At 43.4% G+C, this 18,358-nt stretch overlaps 1 protein-coding gene across 1 annotated transcript; it reads left to right on the top strand.

The window, feature by feature from the left end:
- The first annotated feature begins 3,109 nt into the window (after window positions 1–3,109).
- On the top strand, window positions 3,110–17,683 carry LOC145411665 (ileal sodium/bile acid cotransporter-like). Its single transcript, XM_080281670.1, has 8 exons — window positions 3,110–3,311; window positions 3,495–3,697; window positions 5,348–5,530; window positions 7,023–7,194; window positions 11,883–12,015; window positions 16,145–16,226; window positions 16,498–16,718; window positions 17,476–17,683. The coding sequence occupies exons 1-8, from the start codon at window positions 3,110–3,112 to the stop codon at window positions 17,681–17,683; spliced, it is 1,404 nt and encodes a 467-aa protein (XP_080137796.1).
- The last annotated feature ends 675 nt before the right edge of the window (window positions 17,684–18,358 follow it).

Raw genomic sequence — 18,358 nt, 5'->3', positions numbered from 1 at the left:
AGAAGATACAAAAATTACATATAAACTAATGACCACGCTTAGAACCTTAAATGAACAGTTTGTCTACTTATTTCTCATATTCACAATTTCTAGTTTCATTTTGTGTTGCGCCCCTGTGATGAGGATGTCATCATTTCTTCATTGTGATGCAACAGACACTAGCATTAAATTTAACTCTGTACATTATATAATAACCAAATAAAGATCTCATATACTGCAAAAGCAATCTCTTGTTTGCAATGGCCATCCTTAATGCTGACAGGAACTGCTATCTACGTATTACCATATAGTCAGACTTTTATTACATCATGACAGGAAAAATAAGTTAATATTATTTGTTTTCACCACATGTAAATATATGTTTATTGCCAGACACCTTAATCCCGTAAGAGGCAGCCACAAACAAATCGCCTCCATGTCGTCCTCTCCCCCGCCATTTCATTGCCCTCCCTCTAGCTCACGCACCCCTCTGTCATATACAGTACCTCAACGCTCCATCCCTCCATCTCATCCTTGGCCTCCCCTCCCTCTCCCCCCCCTCCACCTCACTCACATACATTCTCCTCGTTAGTCTCTCTTTCTCCACCCTCTCCATATGGCCAGAACACCTCACTGTATTTCTCCTAACGCTTTCCAAATATGATGGGACAAATAAATTTGGTTTTCCCGTTTTTAACTTCATACAACCTAAAGAAAATGAAAGCCAGGAGGGGGACTGACTCCATCAGCGAGAGGAGCTGCACTTTGCAAATTCTCACGGTAAGGCAACTGCCCAGGGTAATGACAATTAAGGGTGAGGATGAGAGTGGCGGTAGAGTGAGGGTGTTGTTAGTGAGGGTGAAGGCGAGGGTTAAGTGTGGGTGATGCCAGAGTGAGGGTGAGAGCGGCGGTTGAATGAGGGTGATGCTAGTGAGGGTGAAGCTGGGGGATGGAGTGAAGTTGAAGATGAGGGTGAGGGCAGGGGGTGGAGTGGTGATGATGAGGGTAAGGATGAAGGTGGGGGTTAGGGCTGGAAGTGGGTGATTGTAAGAGTTGGGGTAGGTAAAAGGGTGATGGTGAGGGTAAGGATAAGAATGAGGATGATGGTAGGGAGTGGAGTTAGGATGAGGGGTCAAGGTGAGGACGTGTGGTGTGGGTGAAAGCGAGAAGGTATGAGGGTGCAGGTGAAGATGAGAGTTAGGGTGAGGGTGAAAGTGAGAATGAGGGTGGGTGGAGATGAGGCTGAGTATAAGGAAAGGGTACGGAATGTTTGGGCTTTACTGCGTTAGTGTGGTTGTGGTGGTGGAGATGGTAGTAAGAGTGGTGGTGGTGGAGACAGTGAAGGAAACAGCGATTGTCGTAACAGTGGTAGTGGCACTGGTAATAGTGGTGGTAGTGGTAATATAGGGGTTATAGTGTTCGTGATGCTGGGGCTATGACTACTTCAGTGGTGAAAGTGGCACAAATCAATCAACATCAGTAACACTCGACACACACACCAACTTAACCCACAGTTATCACCACCAGCAAAAAAAAAAAAAAAAAAAAAAAAAAAAAAAAGGGGGGGGGGGGGGGGATCATTTCCATATGGAGGAGTTAAACATATCCACAGTCCTTCAGTTCAAAAGCTGAATAAATCTGTTGAAAAAAATCGTTTGGTGTTAGTAGCAACTCTCTCTCTCTCTCTCTCTGTACTTTGTGTGTGTGTGTGTGTGTGTGTGTGTGTGTGTGTGTGTGTAACTGAGCACCGTACACGAGATGGCAAAGCTGTACAGTACAGAATCTAGCAATTTCCAACGTGCTATATATTTACGTAACAACTGTGAGTATTCGAGTTAGTCAGTCAGCACGCCACACTTCACAGCACATTCAGCAGCGAGGCAGACAAGACAAGTGCGCTTTAAGGTCGTATTCAAGTGGCATTAAATACCGTAGCGCCTCATCCTTAGCGATTTATTTTGCATATTTCGAGTGGCACTGAAGACTTCGTTGCAACTTTCCCTCAGCGATTTATTCTGGGGTCTATGTGCCCTGGTATTGCTGGAGGGACGCCTTCATGTGGTAGCACAAATATAACCAGACGGCCTCACTGCCTGGTTGTGTACCTCAACTACTGCCCTGTCTAGAGAATGGAGGATGGTGGATTGCTAGAGACGGGGAACTTAAGCCTGCAGACCACCGGGTTCACGTTTTGGATGAGCCAAGGACCACAGCATCTACATTCTAAATGGCATGGAAGACCGTAGCCACTTTTCCTCAGTGATTTATGTGGCACATTATTCGCTTTAATTCCTTCATACGTTACTGAAGCAAACTATGTATAAACTAGATATGCATAACATAAAAGAAAATATCATGGTACAGAATGGAAGATAAATCGGTCATAAAAGAGATGTTACGAAACCTGCTACGCCATCCAGAAACAGCATAGTCTCATGTTACGCCGTGCTAAAAAGGACAGATCATAACTACCTCAAGACAGCATATTTTTTTTTTTCCCTGACAAATGAAACTAACTTAATTCAACTTAGAAAAAAAAATAGTGGTGAAGGCGTTAACAAAGGCTATATCAAACATTTCCAGTTCGCAATGGCTCCTCTAAACTTAATTAAATGGTTTAAGGATAGAGAGAAAAATTTAGCCACTCCGCCAAAGGGGTTGATGCCGACACTGGTGCTATGTGCTTGGTTAACGTAGGGCTGTGCGATTGACAAGACCACCCAAACATTCCTCCAGACTATGCCACTCGAGTCAAATTTTTCAGTCCAGGTCCCTCGTTTTATTGACTTTATTTGTAATTATTTATACTCGCCAGAGAGAAGCACAGTGCGGAGCGAAGAGGACGATGAGCTTACTAAACGTGCAAGTAAATGTGGGAGGCAGACTGATCAGACCTAACAGAGCTTCCAACAATATCCATAAAAAAATAGGTACTCGTCCCCCAAATCGTAGGTTAAGTTAGAAACACACGGTCACTAGTCCAACAAGTAATGAGGCAGACGGTAAACATGTGGCTGTGAATGAGTGTGTAACTATAACCACAAGAGTTTCATTTATATCTGCTATTATTATGTGCTTTTAAACACAGAGATACAGTCCCAAAGGTAAACAACAAACTGTACGTGTAAATATGTGGTTCAGGGCTTGGGCATGTGTGTGGGTGGGCATATGGTGGGCGGGCAGCAGCTGTGAGGGGGTGTGGCTGGAGACGTACAGGACTGGACTGTGGAAGGTACCGGAGGACACCCTGCACACCATTTCGATCTCCCTCAGGTTCAACGCAAGTGACCTGACGCGTGGCTTGACAAGAAACCTGACGCATGACCTGACAAGTAACCTAACGCATGACTTAACGAATTACCTGACGAGCAATCTGACGCATGACCTGACGAGTGATTTGATGCATGACCTGACAAGTGACCTGGAGTATGGCCTGACGAGTGACCTAAAACGTGACCTGTCGAGTAATCTGACACGAGATGAGCGCAGCAAAGTTCTGACGTCCATTCTTCGAGTGACGGTGGTTCCCGACGCGGAGTGGAAGTTGGACTGGGTGAACAAGAGCGTGGAGTTCAGCGGGAAGGAGGTGCTGGCAGAGGTGAACAAGAGTCTGGTGTTCTCCGGCTACTACTGGGGTCGCACCAGCCTCGCCTTCTACCTCACGCGGGACGACCTCCACCCCGGCAACAACGGCACACTACTCAGGGACGATTTGGAGGTAAAGTCCTGGGGGCAGACTTATCATAATCGGTTTGTTCTCACTCGACGGAACTGGTCCACTCTCACAACTTGAATATTACGTCGTGGTTGCATGACATTAGATGAGCCTTAGTCCTTTTATGCTAAGCTGACCCAGATTTTTATACTTTTACATCTTATTTCACGTGTCAGTGGCATAAGACAGTACCATGGCTCTTCATCCTTTCTATAGCACTTCCTCGTAACCGGCATCATATCCCAGTGTTAATATTTCGTTATAGCTCAGTATTCAAGATGGAGGGGTTTTAGGCCAGGTGAGAGTACAAAGGGAATGATCATGAGGCAGGAATGGTCTGCCTGGATTTTGGTCAAAGCAGCCCTCTAGTCTGACTACATCTGGCCATCAACCAAGCTGAATGGGGTTACGAATCTTTGTCAGGTTAGGAATAATGCACTATAGCAAACTATCTAATATATTATAATTCTACTCATGTGTCTGTCTGTCTTAGAAGCACAGCCGAAACTGGAAAAAGGATTGCGATGAAACTTGGGAGGGTGGTTGCAATTGGGTTAGAGATGGACCCATTTCAATTTCAGGTCTATTGAAACTTTCTAAAGCGGTCTCTTGGTCCCTAATGTTTTCATTGGTTTTACATTACGAGGAAAGCATCGGGGGTTGTCTGGCGTCGATGCAGCTATTCAGCTGTTTTGTGCAGCTGGATTTCGAGCAGCGGGAGGCGCGGTTAAAAATGGTCCAAATTTAAGTCAAATATGACACAAAATCATGTTTTCCTATAAATAATTGTATATCACTGGCATCAATATACAATTCTGCGTGCAATGGTGCAAAAACTTTTGCATACAGACCCATAATATTTGTAGCAGGCGTGTGTAATTGAAACATCTGGTGGCCGGTGAGAAACATGAACTGCTGAATATTAGTTATCTTCAGTACACAATTACGACACTTGAAATTTAAAAATAAAAACATAATAAGGCACGATTAGCACCAGTGCTATGTTGTTCATTCAGCAGATCCCCATACATTAAGTTGTTGTTGCAACTGCAAGATAACTGAAATCGAACTCATGTAGCGGAAAAGTCAACCCACATCTGCCTTTTCTGTTCAGCCGATGCCACACTGCAAATGACTGAGATTCGAGGCCAAAGCCCGAGAGCCCTCCATAGCAGCAAGTGCGCAGCCTGATAGGGCCGAAAAGCACTTTTAACAAAATTGCTATCATACCCCATTGTAGATAAGACTTATTTCAGTAGGATGGACAAGGAGAGAAGAATGCAGAAACTTTCCGCATCTCTTGTTCTTCCCACAAAAAACAAATTAAGAGTTACGAGAAAAATGAATGTATGTTTCTTGATGAATCCAATCCGGCCCAATGTAACCTATCCCTAACCCTGATCCTACCCAGTCATAACCCAGCTCAACCCAACACAACACAACTCAACCCTAACCCCACAGAGCCCAGTCCTAACTCAACACAACACAACTCTACCTAATTCACACCAAACCCAACCTAACCCTGAATCAACCCAACCCTAGTCTTCATCCAGCACAACTCATCCCTAATTCAACCAAACGTACCCAGCACAAATCAATCCTAACTCAACCCAACCCAAACTAACCTAACCAAACCCTCATCACTCCCTACAGATCACCGTGGACCGCAAGTCATACACAGTTGACACTATCTTCGTCGTGGTGGGGACACTGATGGTGCTGGTCAACACTGTCAACATTGGTGCACAGCTGGACGTGGGCGTTATCAAGACAATGCTTATGCGTCCGGTGGGGCCTATATGCGGCTTCGTCTCCCAGTTCGTCGTCATGCCCGTGGTAAATTAATAAAAGATTGTGTTCTGGATGAGGGTTCGTTGCAATTTTTCCTAGGCGATTTATTTTGCGTATTTTCGTCTGGCAGTTTGCCTTCAAGCATAAAATACTTCTTAGCACTTCTTACTGTGTGTGTGTGTGTGTGTGTGTGTGTGTGTGTGTGTGTGTGTGTGTGTGTGTGTGTGTGTGTGTGTGTGTGTGTGTGTGTGTGTGTGTGTGTGTGTGTGTGTGTGTGTGTGTGTGTGTGTGTGTGTGTGTGTGTGTGTGTGTGTGTGTGTGTGTGTGTGTGTGTGTGTGTGTGTGTGTGTGTGTGTGTGTGTGTGTGTGTGTGTGTGTGTGTGTGTGTGTGTGTGTGTGTGTGTGTGTGTGTGTGTGTGTGTGTGTGTGTGTGTGTGTGTGTGTGTGTGTGTGTGTGTGTGTGTGTGTGTGTGTGTGTGTGTGTGTGTGTGTGTGTGTGTGTGTGTGTGTGTGTGTGTGTGTGTGTGTGTGTGTGTGTGTGTGTGTGTGTGTGTGTGTGTGTGTGTGTGTGTGTGTGTGTGTGTGTGTGTGTGTGTGTGTGTGTGTGTGTGTGTGTGTGTGTGTGTGTGTGTGTGTGTGTGTGTGTGTGTGTGTGTGTGTGTGTGTGTGTGTGTGTGTGTGTGTGAACTTACTGAATCATTCGGCTGATGTTGAGACACACTGCGCTGGATCGGTGGGCGGGAGTAAAGAGGACCACTGAGGAACAGGTCCACAAGCAAAATGAGTCCATGAAGAGAATAAGACAGCCATTCTATTGTGGGAAATTAGGTTCAGACAAGTCAGCCCATGGGGAAAAGAGGACCATGGCGAAAGAGGTAGATCACTCATATGGAAGAAACAGACCGTGGGAGAAGGGGTATATGTTCTTCAAAGAGGGAAACTGTGCCCATGGGGGAACTGGTAACTCCCTGTATGTAAAAAAAACAGGACTCTGAGGGAATAGGTATGTATACATCATGAAGGGAAACTACGTCCATGGGCCAATAGGTAAGAACCATATGGGAGGCAAACGGGACCATGGTGGGAAGAAGTACACTGGCCGCTGGGTCCATGGGGAAAAATGCCCCACATGGGACACTGGGTCTAATGGGTAAAAATAGGTTCGTGGGGGGAAAAAGGTCTATGGAAGATAATAAGTCCATGTGGAGATTACGTGTGTCCCCGCAGGGCGAAAACTGGTTCATGAGGGAAGAGGTCAAGGGGATAACAGGTCCATGGAGAGAATATGATCAGTGCACAGAAAAAATATTGCTCGTGTCAGTTATGTTATATTCTTTTCTTCCGTCTGTATTCAGTGAGACAGACATGATGGGCTGGATGCTGTTTCACGACCCTCATGTGTGGGCTGATATATGATATGATATACATGCAGCGCAGGTGTTAATGAATACCGTGTAGTTGACAGGCATAAACATAAGCCTTCGTCATCATCATCATCATCATCATCTTCATCACCATCTTCTTGCTCTTCTTCAAGGCGACGTACGTGATGGGCTGGGCGCTGTTAACCGACCCTCTGGAGCGGTTGGGTCTGTTCACCGTGGGCTGCTGTCCAGGGGGTACTGCCTCCAATTTCTGGACAATCGTGCTCAACGGCAATATAAATCTTTCCATCACCATGACGACCATCTCTACTGTCGCCGCCATGGGTCAGTGTTAAACAGATAGACAAACAGATAGAGAGATAGATGATATATAGATAAATAGATAGACACGCAGATTGGCATAAACAGAGAGATAAAATAGATTGATGGATGGATAGACTGTGGCATACTGCAACAACAACAATGACACCCTCTCTATTTATGCACATACCGGTACCGCTTCAATCACAATAAGAATCGCCCCCAACATTACACACAAACAACAACTGAGACAAAACCACCGCATATGGTAGTTATTAATGCCCAGTGGAAATTATGCAGGGTGGTCCGTATACTGAGTCCCAGAATCTTGTGCGTTGTGGGGACGGCTCATTTTGCTGGTGTGATGGGTGCAGACGTTTTGGCGGTCTTTTGGCGTTATTATATCAACCATGCAATCAGTGTTCGTAAAAAAGTAGACTTAGTAATACGTGAAAAGGGTAGGAAGTGTAGAAAATGTTGCAGGATATACATTTGTAATGCTGATTGCTATCTAAGACATGAGAGAAGCGTAATGTGCCCCACTCTGTATATCCACCTGCTGCTTAACTTAACCTGGTATGTGACTATACAAAGATATACAAACCTCAAATAGAAGTGGTAATGATAAGAAAAAGAAATGATGAAGTTACTCAGCAACAGATGAAGCAGTAATAAAAACAATGAAATTAATCTATCTATCTATCTATCTATAGCCCGACGCCCTAATCCCGCAAAGGGTGGCCGCAGACAAAACGCCTCCAAGTCACTCTGTCACCCACCATTTGACTCCCCTCCCCCCAACTCACTCCCCCCTCCCTCATATACCTCTCAACTCCATCCCTCCACCTCATCCTCGGTCTACCCCTCCCTCTCCCTCCCTCCACCTCACCTACATACACCCTCTTAGTCAGTCATTCATTCTCCATCCTCTCCACATGTCCAAACCACCTCAGTGTATTTCTCCTAATCTTTTCAACCACATCCACATCTACCCCACAACGTTCCTTCACTTCTTCATTCGTCAACCTGTCCCTCCATGTCACTCCACATGCTCCTCTCAAGTAACTCATTTCCACTGCTCTCACTCTTGACTTGTTCCCCTCTTGCAAGGTCCACGCCTCGCTTCCATACGTCAGGGTAGGGATCACAATACCATCATGCAGTGACTTCTTAACTTCCATACTCACCTCCCTATTTCTCAGCACTGCTTTCAGTGTGCCAACAACCTTCCTTCCCTGCTGTACCCTTTCACGTACTTCATCCCCCAAAGTTCCATCCTTACTCATCACACTACCCAAGTACTTGAATGCACTCACATTCTCCATATCCTCACCATCCAACCTCACTGCACACTCTGTGACTTCATTCCTCTCAAACACCATAACTTTACTTTTGTTTACATTAACTTTCAGCTTCCTCCTCCTACACACTGTCCCAAATTCATTCACCAAACCTTGCAACTCCCATTCATCTTCACTCAACAATACTGTATCATCAGCAAACAGCAACACTGGAAGCTTCCAAATCTCACCCTCATTCATTAGGGCCACCCCCACATCCACTGCCCTACCGTGTACCTCCTTTACGACCCCATCCATATATATATTAAACAGCCATGGAGACATTACACACCCTTGTTTCAGTCCCCCATTGAGATCAAAGAACTCACTCAGCTCACCATCCACTCGCACCGTAGCCCTAGCTCCCTCGTACATACTCTTCACAGCACTCAACAATTTCCCCTCCACTCCATATATTCTTAATACCTTCCACATACCTTTCCTATCTATTCTGTCATAAGCTTTCTCCAAGTCCATGAAGGCAGCGTACACTTTCCTTCCCTTCTCTAGATACTTCTCCACTAAACATCTTAGAACAAATATCTGATCTACACACCCTTTTCCCTTCCTAAATCCCCCTTGTTCTTCTCCAACTAGCTCCTCTGTCATATGCCTAACCCTATCAATGAGTATTCTACCATATATTTTACCAGTCACACTAAGAAGGCAAATACCCCTATGGTTACCACATACTTCTCTCTCCCCTTTTCCTTTGTACAGAGGAACAATTATACCTGATTTCCAGTCCTCTGGAACCCTTCCCTCTTCCCAAGCCAATCTACACAACTTCCATATCCACTCCACAACAATCTCACCCCCATACCTAAGCATTTCACCACACACTCCATCAATTCCTGGGGCCTTTCCCAGCTTAATCTTCTTCATCGCTTCCACTACTTCCGACCTACTGATCTCTTCCTCCCTCCTCTCATCTCTTCTTCTCCCAGCCATTCCCCAACCACTTACACTCACACTGCTCTCACTCTCTACATTCAACAAATCCTCAAAGTGCTCCTTCCATCTCCTCAATTTCTCTCTCTTCTCCACCAACAATCTATTATTCCTATCTTTCACTCCCCTACTATTTACCCTTTCACACTGCCTTACTTTCTTTACCTCCTTCCAAAACAATTTCTTACTCTCCCTCCATTTCACACTCAGATTCCTCCCAAACTCTTCATCCACTTTCTTCTTACTCTCCTTCACCAGTCTCTTAACCTCCCTTCTCCTGCTCACATATACCTCTCTCTTCTCTCTCATCTTCTCCCCTACCTCTACTCGCCAACCATTCACCATATGCCTTCTTCTTTTGTTCCACAGCTCGTTTCACCTCATCATTCCACCATGCTGTCCCTTGCACACCCTTGCATCTCCTCCTCACTACACAAACCGCCTCACACGCTGCGCTTATCTCTTCCGTGAATATCTTACATACATCTTCCACCCCTTCCATCTGCTCTAGCTCATACCTTCCCAATCTTTCTTCCACTATGCTCTTATACTCTGTCCTCTTCTCATTTTTTGGCAGTCTTAATGAAATTAAGACTGCCAATATTCCCAAGGGAATGAAGGATGGTCTCCAGTGAGCTATAGAACTCTGACATACTTTTGTAACTTGCTATGACGATTAAAGAACATACAAGAACACAGAACCCCCAAATTTGTGCATATATGGTTTGATTTTTGACTCGTAAAAAAAAAAAAAATGTCTGGGGTATTGGCCCAAGGAACAAATGTGCCAACTGGTGAGGAAATAAGGGAATGACGCCAAGGTGAAAATGATTCTGGAAGAAAAAAAAAAAATGAGGAAATACCTGTACAATAGCTCTCCACACTATAATGTCGAGGCACTTTAAGAAGGTAACACCTTAACTCCGTTTTTTTTATTCTCACCATCTTCAAACTACTTAAATCAACTTTCAAGGGACTTTTCAAACCAGACGGGTTAGATATACAGTAGCCTTCATTAACCCACTCACTTGGCCAAAGCCACTTAGAATACGACTCATTATGTCATACACAAAACGACGACTGAAATTTAATATCTCATTTGATAACCTCCAGCACCTACATTCCTGACTCTGCAGTGCTTACGTTTGGGAGTAAGCGTATTATCAAGTAAGGGTAGTAGTTGTAGTGGCTGCAACCCCAGGGTCATTTGAATGTGAACCCAGTGGACAGCAGGCTTAAATTACCCTTCTTCTGCAGTCAAACATACTTCTTTTGGGGGATTGGGAAAGAGTTGAGGGACGTTTGTATAGCCGAGCAATGGAACCGCCCAGTAACATCAGTGCCACCACATGAAGGCGTCCCACTCCAGCACCGTGCTATCAAGTGCAGCCATGTTACCGAAAGCCTTGATACAATTTTGAGATAATTTATTTGGCTGTTACCTGAGGCCTAATTTCGGAAGGGATGGCCATGAACAAATTACTTTCACGTGTCACTGCCCTTCGCCATCAGGCTGCCCTTTTTCAACCTCTCATCATCTTCATTTATATACATTTCCACCAAGTCCCTGTACCTCATCCTCAGTCCCCCTCCACCTCATTTATTCACACACACACACACACACACACACACACACACACGGCCAAACAATCTCGGACACTTCAAACACTTCCCAGAATAACCACACCAACACTACAACACCCCCGCACCTCCTAATTTGTCTGTCTGTATTTCCAGGTAACTCCACGTACCCTTCCCGCACTATTATAATTAAAGTTAAGTATTAGGTGTGTATGTTCAAGAGAATAGTTATGATCAGTAGGGAAGCTAGCGTGATGGTATGAAAAAGCTGGTCATCGTACAGCTTGATTCATGTTCATTACAGTGCACACACACACACACACACACACACACACTGAATCTCCAAAGAGTATGAACAGGAATGATGCCGCTGTGGCTAGATAGATAAATAGATAGGTGCAGATGATGGAGAAACTGACAATATATATATATATATATATATATATATATATATATATATATATATATATATATATATATATATATATATATATATATACACAGATAAACAGATATATATTTATAGAGTAGATACATAGATAGATATAGATATAACCTACAGACGGACCGATAGACAGACAGATAAACATATCTTCTGCCACGCAACAGCGCGGTCTAAGCAAACCTTTAATTTATGACCGTCGTTTATGGAACGCTTGTATATAATTAGTAGACGTGATCAGCCTCCATCCCATATTACAGGGCGTATTCAGCAACGGTACAGAAAGGACAGAGACGTTATAGCAATCACAGTAAAAAATTCAGTCTCGTCCAGATTTCCGCGCTCATAGTTTTACTAATAAGGCGCTTTCCTCTCCCCTCCCTCATCCCCTCCTGCAGGAATGATGCCCCTGTGGATGTTCACGCTGGGCCAAAAATTGATAGAGGGCACCACCATCAGGATACCCTACGCAAACATTGGCGGTTCTCTCGTCGCCTTCACAATCCCCGTCGGTATTGGCATCTTAATCAGGTAGTGTATAAAGGCAAAAATAAGCAAACAAATAAAGTAGGGTGCGGATTATAAACGAAACAATACGACAACGAGGACGTAGACTGTGTTTGGGTCGTGCATTATAGCCGGGGTTGCTTGAAACATTCCGCAAAACATCGAACCGACCCTGCGCACTGATTGACTGATTGATTTACTGTGTGTACATTCATGAGCAAAAGTTCACTGACAGTTTTGTGTCCTGCCTCCTATATTCCCATCCCTTCCCAGACATCAACGAGTAACCTTCCTTCTCACATTTTTTTTTTTTTAGCGCGCCTCATACTACGATCATCTTTTTTTTCTTCTCATAATCTAACACCTACTATCGCCACACCCACCAGAGAAATGTCGGCAAACTTTTGATCTTGCCAGTACAGTCAGATGCAGAAGTTCTAATGATATACTCTACCTACTTCATACATGATATATCCGTTATATCGACATGGGAACATTTAGGAAAGTCTGACCCTGACCCGTGACCTCTGTTTTTCTGGGTCAAGTTTTCTCTACATCACACTTTTTTTTTTTTTTTTTCTAATATCTGAAAACTTTTCTTAACATTATTTTCAGGGTGGCAAAGAGGGGGGAAGACGAGGGGAGGGGGGGGAAGGAGGCAGTCCCATTGTTAGCTATAATAATGTGCTGAGAGAGAGAGAGAGAGAGAGAGAGAGAGAGAGAGAGTTATATATGTCGTCAGATTGGAGGGTCGATTTGGCCAGTAACCAGAGATTCATCCCTGTCTTAAAACTGATGCTCACTGAATTTCCTGTAATCACAACTCTGTATTAAAGCTTTAGAAACAGCCCAGTTCTGTCCAGTGAAAATATACCGTCCATAACATTAAGGTTCTGTTATTCTGTGTGCATACTTTGATTACGCTGCCCAGCCATGGAAAACGAGTCTGATTATAGACAAACGAAAAGAGACAAACATTTTTTAAGTCCCAGCACAGTAATGGCGAGGGGTTGGGGGAGCAATGGCAAACATTCTTCAACCCTGCTCACAACTTTCGCAGTTTTATAATACACAGAAATAAATAAATATACAGTACATAAAAAATCATGTTGGATATCCCATACTCATATCTTGTTGGTTCAGACAAACATAACGGATATTGAAAAAAGAAAATAATAATTCTAATATCAATTTGGATCATATAAATACACATTTCTCTCCCTTATGCATCAGTTGTTGCATTCAAAGCAGGTAATTTATTATGGAGACAACTCTCGTACTCTGTTCCAGTTAATGCAAAACGATTGTATTCAGAATGAGTGAGATACAGGAGCCTGAGTGTGTTAAGGTGTGTTAATGTTGCCAAAGGACTATTCAAGTGAGTCATAGTAGCTTCAGTGCTAAAGTAAGCTCGTGTAACCAGACGATTTATGTCCTCTGAGTGAGTCATGGGAACCTGATGAAGTTTAATGCTGTACTCCAAGCGCTGACGAGTGGCTACACGTGGTGGCGTTGGGTACCCTAGGTGAAGCAACTCCTGCGTTCACTCGGGAGCCAAACCTCCTCATATTTCCCTGCACCTCACCGTGGGGAAGAACCTAGTCTGACACTCGCGAGCCGATGCCTATCACAAGGGGGCGCCGGTTGCCTACACGGCGGATGCTGTGTGCTGTACTTGTAGACGGCCCCACAGAAGCATTTGCTTAACTGTGGTGGACGATCTACTCGTTCAGAGAATGGCAACAACAGCAACTGCACTCCAAAAGTTGAGAGTGGATACAAGGTCACATGTTTTCGCTAATGCCTGGGTCGAATGCTGTAACTATGATTGAGTCATGTGATAAGAGGGAAGGCGTTGTCATTAGGTTCTCATAACTCTGAGGATCCAATGACTCACTCTCAAATTAATCAAATAACTGATATTAGTTGGAATAGAGTACTGGAGTTGTTTCAACCATGAGAGGGTTCATTTTCAGATATAATTGCTGGATATGGTGCACTGGTCGGGAGTCTGGAAATCATGTGTGCCAGTTAACAGATAATGCCAACATTTCTGTGGTTCTTAGTAATAACTGTAATTTTCACACTCATATATTATAGAAAGTTCTCTCTATTAAATCATCATCAGCATCATTTATCATCATAAGCGTCATCCAGACCTCTTTTCCTATCTAACGCCAAAGTGTGTGTGTGTGTGTGTGTGTGTGTGTGTGTGTGTGTGTGTGTGTGTGTGACCTAGCCCAGTCTAACTATAAATACTGTATATAACCTCACATAATCTCACCTAACCTTCCCATAACTATCCTAAATTATTCCAACCCAACCTGACCACCAAACCTAATCAAACGCAGCCTAACCCTATCTAAAGCGACCTAATCTCACCCAGTCTCACTTAAGTCCCCGGAATGCTTCATTTCAGTATCAACATAAACTGCCATGCATAAAATAACCGACACAAAGAAAAGATAAATGCATAATTAGTCGATGAAAATACTGAATCTGTAAACACATTTTAGAATCTCACACTTTGCCAGAGCAGGCAATAAAGATAATCTATAGCTATTTTTGTTATCTTTTTATTTTCTATCTTTTCATGTCTGAATTTGAATGCACGAGCAGGGAAAAGCCAACAGGTTATTATTTACGATTTCTTTAAGCAACGTTGGGTCTGGTTAGTACTTGGATGGGTGACCGCCTGGGAACACCAGATGCTGTTGGCATCCCTACGTGTCAAGTGGGGTTGGTGGAGGATCAGTGCCCCTCCCTGTAAAACAATTAACTCTGAGCCCTAAGCCACCCCGTCTGGGATACATGGCGTCTGGCAATGAATGAATGAATGAAAAATTTTACCCACTAACCCAAAGAAGGAAGTGAAAAGTGTGGACTAATTTTGGTTTTGGTAGTTCTTAACACTTCTTCGTCTGCCATTTATTCTGTACAGAAACCTTAATCTCCGTTTACGACACAGATGCAGACCAAGCCGATATGAGAACGGTGTAAACATTTGACAGGAGGTTATGGAGCTATATGCAAAATACATCGCCAAGGAAGAGGTGCTACGCAGTCTAACACACAAAATACGGTCTGTCGTCTGTCAGTCAGTTTATGATTTTTTTTTTTTTAACCTCTGCATCAATGAACAGACATTAATGGCAGCGAAAGCTGGCATTCTTAAAACTTTGGAAAACACAAATCGGTAAAAATAAAAATAAAAATAAATGGATCTGCCTTTCCTTCTCCGTGACCCGGCATAACCTAGAATGAAATTGTCAGATGGTAACAAGTCACCGGATTTAAAGGGTTAACAGCAAATAAAGAAGATAAATGAAGGTAAAATAGTCCCCCAATGGAAAAAAAAAAAAATAAAGAAATAGTCAGAAAAGGCAACACGTCACTAGGATTTTATATAAATGACCTATAATACTTGACCTGACACGTTTTTGACTACTTATTTGACCTAACGTCTGTAAATGACATAATTTGACCTGACCTGCAATTTGCTTGTAATTTGACCCGACCTCTGTAATTAGCCTGTAATTTGACCGACTTGTTTCTGACCTCTAATCTGACCTGACTTCTGAACTTGACTTCTAATTTGACCTGACTTGTTTCTGATCTCTAATTTGACCTGATTTCTGATTTGCCGATTTCTGTACTTGACCTTTAACTTTACCTGATTTATTGACCTAATTTGACCAGATTTCTAAGTGACCTATTTTGACTTGAGTTCTATTACTAACCTCTAATTTGACCAGACTCCTATAACGAAATCAAATACGACCTGACTTCTATAACTGACCTCTAATTTACATGAGCTCTGTAAATGACCCCTAACGTGACTCAATCCCTGTAACTCACCTCTAATTTCAGCTGATTTCTGTACCTGACCTAATTTGATCTGACTTCTGTACTTAATTTGACTTAACTTGTACTACTGACCTAACTTGTTTCTGACCTGTAAGGTATCCTGGCCTCTGTAACTGTCCTCTAATTTGACCTGGCTTAACTGACCTCTAATTTGACCTGACAAATAAATGACCTTTAATTTCACGTATTGATCCTTAGATTTCAGCACCCTCTAATATTACCCGACTTCTACAACTGACCTCTAATTTGAACTGACCTCTTACACGACTTGGTTTCCGTTCTCCAGGCTCAAACTACCGCAGTGGGCAGACAGAAGTGCCAAGATGATGAAACCCTTTGCCCTCACCATCATTCTGTTCACGATAGGGGTTAGTATCATTCATCCTATCTGCATATGTGGCAGCTTGTCTATCTATCTACTCCTCATCATGTCTATCTTTTAATAAACAACGGTCAGAAAGTTTATCTATTTACCATCTATAACCGCCTTTTGTCAATAACCCTATCTATCAATCTATTGTATCTGCAATCTCTCCATGTACTAATTCATCCGTTTGTATGTGTACATATCTGACAGCTTGCCTGGCTCTGTCAATGTATGTATGCATCTATCTGTCTACCTATCCATCTGTCTCACAGGTGGGCGCGTTCAACTTCTACAAGGTGATTCTGTTGATGACCTGGCAGATGGCGGTGGCTGGGGCAGTAGTGACATCTTGCGCACTCATCCTGGGGGCTGCCCTCGCTAGGATGGTGTGCCTGCCTTATGACATGATTATCGCCGTCAGCTTAGAGACGGCCATACAGAATCCCGGGGTGGCCTTTGTCCTCCTTAAGCTGACCCTAGACAGCCCCAATAGGTGGGTACCCGTTGTTCATTCACTTTAACTAGGTTTAGACTTTTCGCTCTTTTGCACCTTAATTCTTGCAGCTCAGTCGCAGACTAAGACAATAAAACGGCTCTACATCCCTTCCATTGCACTTATTCATGACTAGCATATTTCAGTGTCAATCTACTGTTTTTTAAGTTAATATTCACGGGTGGAGAGACGATGATTTTAGGCCAACTTATGGTAAAATTAGTATAGCAAATGGGTGGAGCTAAGGGGCGGAATCTCGGGGTGGCTTTTTGTACTCCCTAAGTTGATTCTGGACAGTTCTTATAAGTGGGTAAGTGGCTAAGGGGTGGAACTGAAGTGTGGAACTATGGAGTGGAAATAAGGGGTGAGTCTGTGCTTATGTATGCAAAAGCAGGGAGATAAAGACTAAGGGGCTGACTAGAAGAGTGTGAGAGAAGTGGAAGACGGGGGAGACCTAGGATGATATGGAGGCATGGTTGGAGAGATGTATGTGAGAGCGGATGTGAGCTCAAGGAAGAGCAGTTTAATGGCAGAAGAGGGGGTGGCACAGAGGTTACTTGTTTGTGGCCAGCCCTTACAGAATAGGGCATCTGATTATAGACAGGTAGACAGAGAGATAGATAGATAGCTAAAGACAGAGATAGATAAATAGACAAGATAGGTTGATAGCAGATAGATAGACAGATAGAAGAGTTCATTACTTTTAGATGAGAGAAATATGATGAGAACCAACTAACCTTGATATACTTGTACCCAGTGACTTTGCCTCCCTGCCCATCATCGCTATCATGTGCGTGACGGCTCCCTTTCTCTTCCTGGGCTTCCTCATCTATACTTGTCGAAGGAGCTGGCATGGCTGCTGCTCTGACCCAACCCCAGCTAAGGGCCCTGAAGCGAAGCAAGAGAACGCTAGGGAAGAGATGCTCGCTGACATAGATACCAATGGTTGCATTTCCGTAGGTTAAAAAGGTTCGCTAATGCCTCTCCCTTACAAACTTATTCCATCATATGATGTTTTAACCCCTTTCACTGGTGCTGGAGATCGACGCCTTCACGTGGTGGCACCAATATCATCACGTGGCTCCGCTGCCTGGTCATACAACTGTCCCCCATTCCTCTCCCTATCCTCCAAGAAAAGGATAGTGGACTGCAGGATAAGGGTAGCTTTGGCAAGCAGTCCACTGGGTTTACATTCACATAAGCTCTTCATTTCGATGACGTGTGTTAGCATTTTATTCTTGCTTTTTCCAGACAATTTCATTCATCTTATGTGAGACCTCTAGTACTAAAGGAGTTAATGAAGGCTGTAATAATAATAATAACAAAAATAATGATGCTACTACTACTTCTAATTACAATAATAATAAAAATAATAAAACTCTCAGCCTAAAACGTCTCTCCAGTGCTGAATAAACTCTAGACGTAGCATGAGCAAACTTAAAATATGACATCAAATTAAAGGGGTGAATAATCTCTTGCACGTTATTTATGCAGTTCCTATGCTCCTCATGGGGCAACATTGGATTGGATGGTGGATGGATATGACGATATTTCAAAGGATACAAAAATATATAGGAAAATACTAAGGTGCAATATGAAGAAAAAATCACTAAGAAGGATGTGTTAGTAAGCCTGCAAAT

Source organism: Coenobita brevimanus, chromosome 90 (assembly GCF_032717465.1).
Source record: "Coenobita brevimanus isolate Jiangsu-jjx chromosome 90, ASM3271746v2, whole genome shotgun sequence".
Lineage (NCBI taxonomy): Eukaryota > Metazoa > Arthropoda > Malacostraca > Decapoda > Coenobitidae > Coenobita > Coenobita brevimanus.
This window is presented reverse-complemented; position numbering and strand designations above follow the sequence as displayed.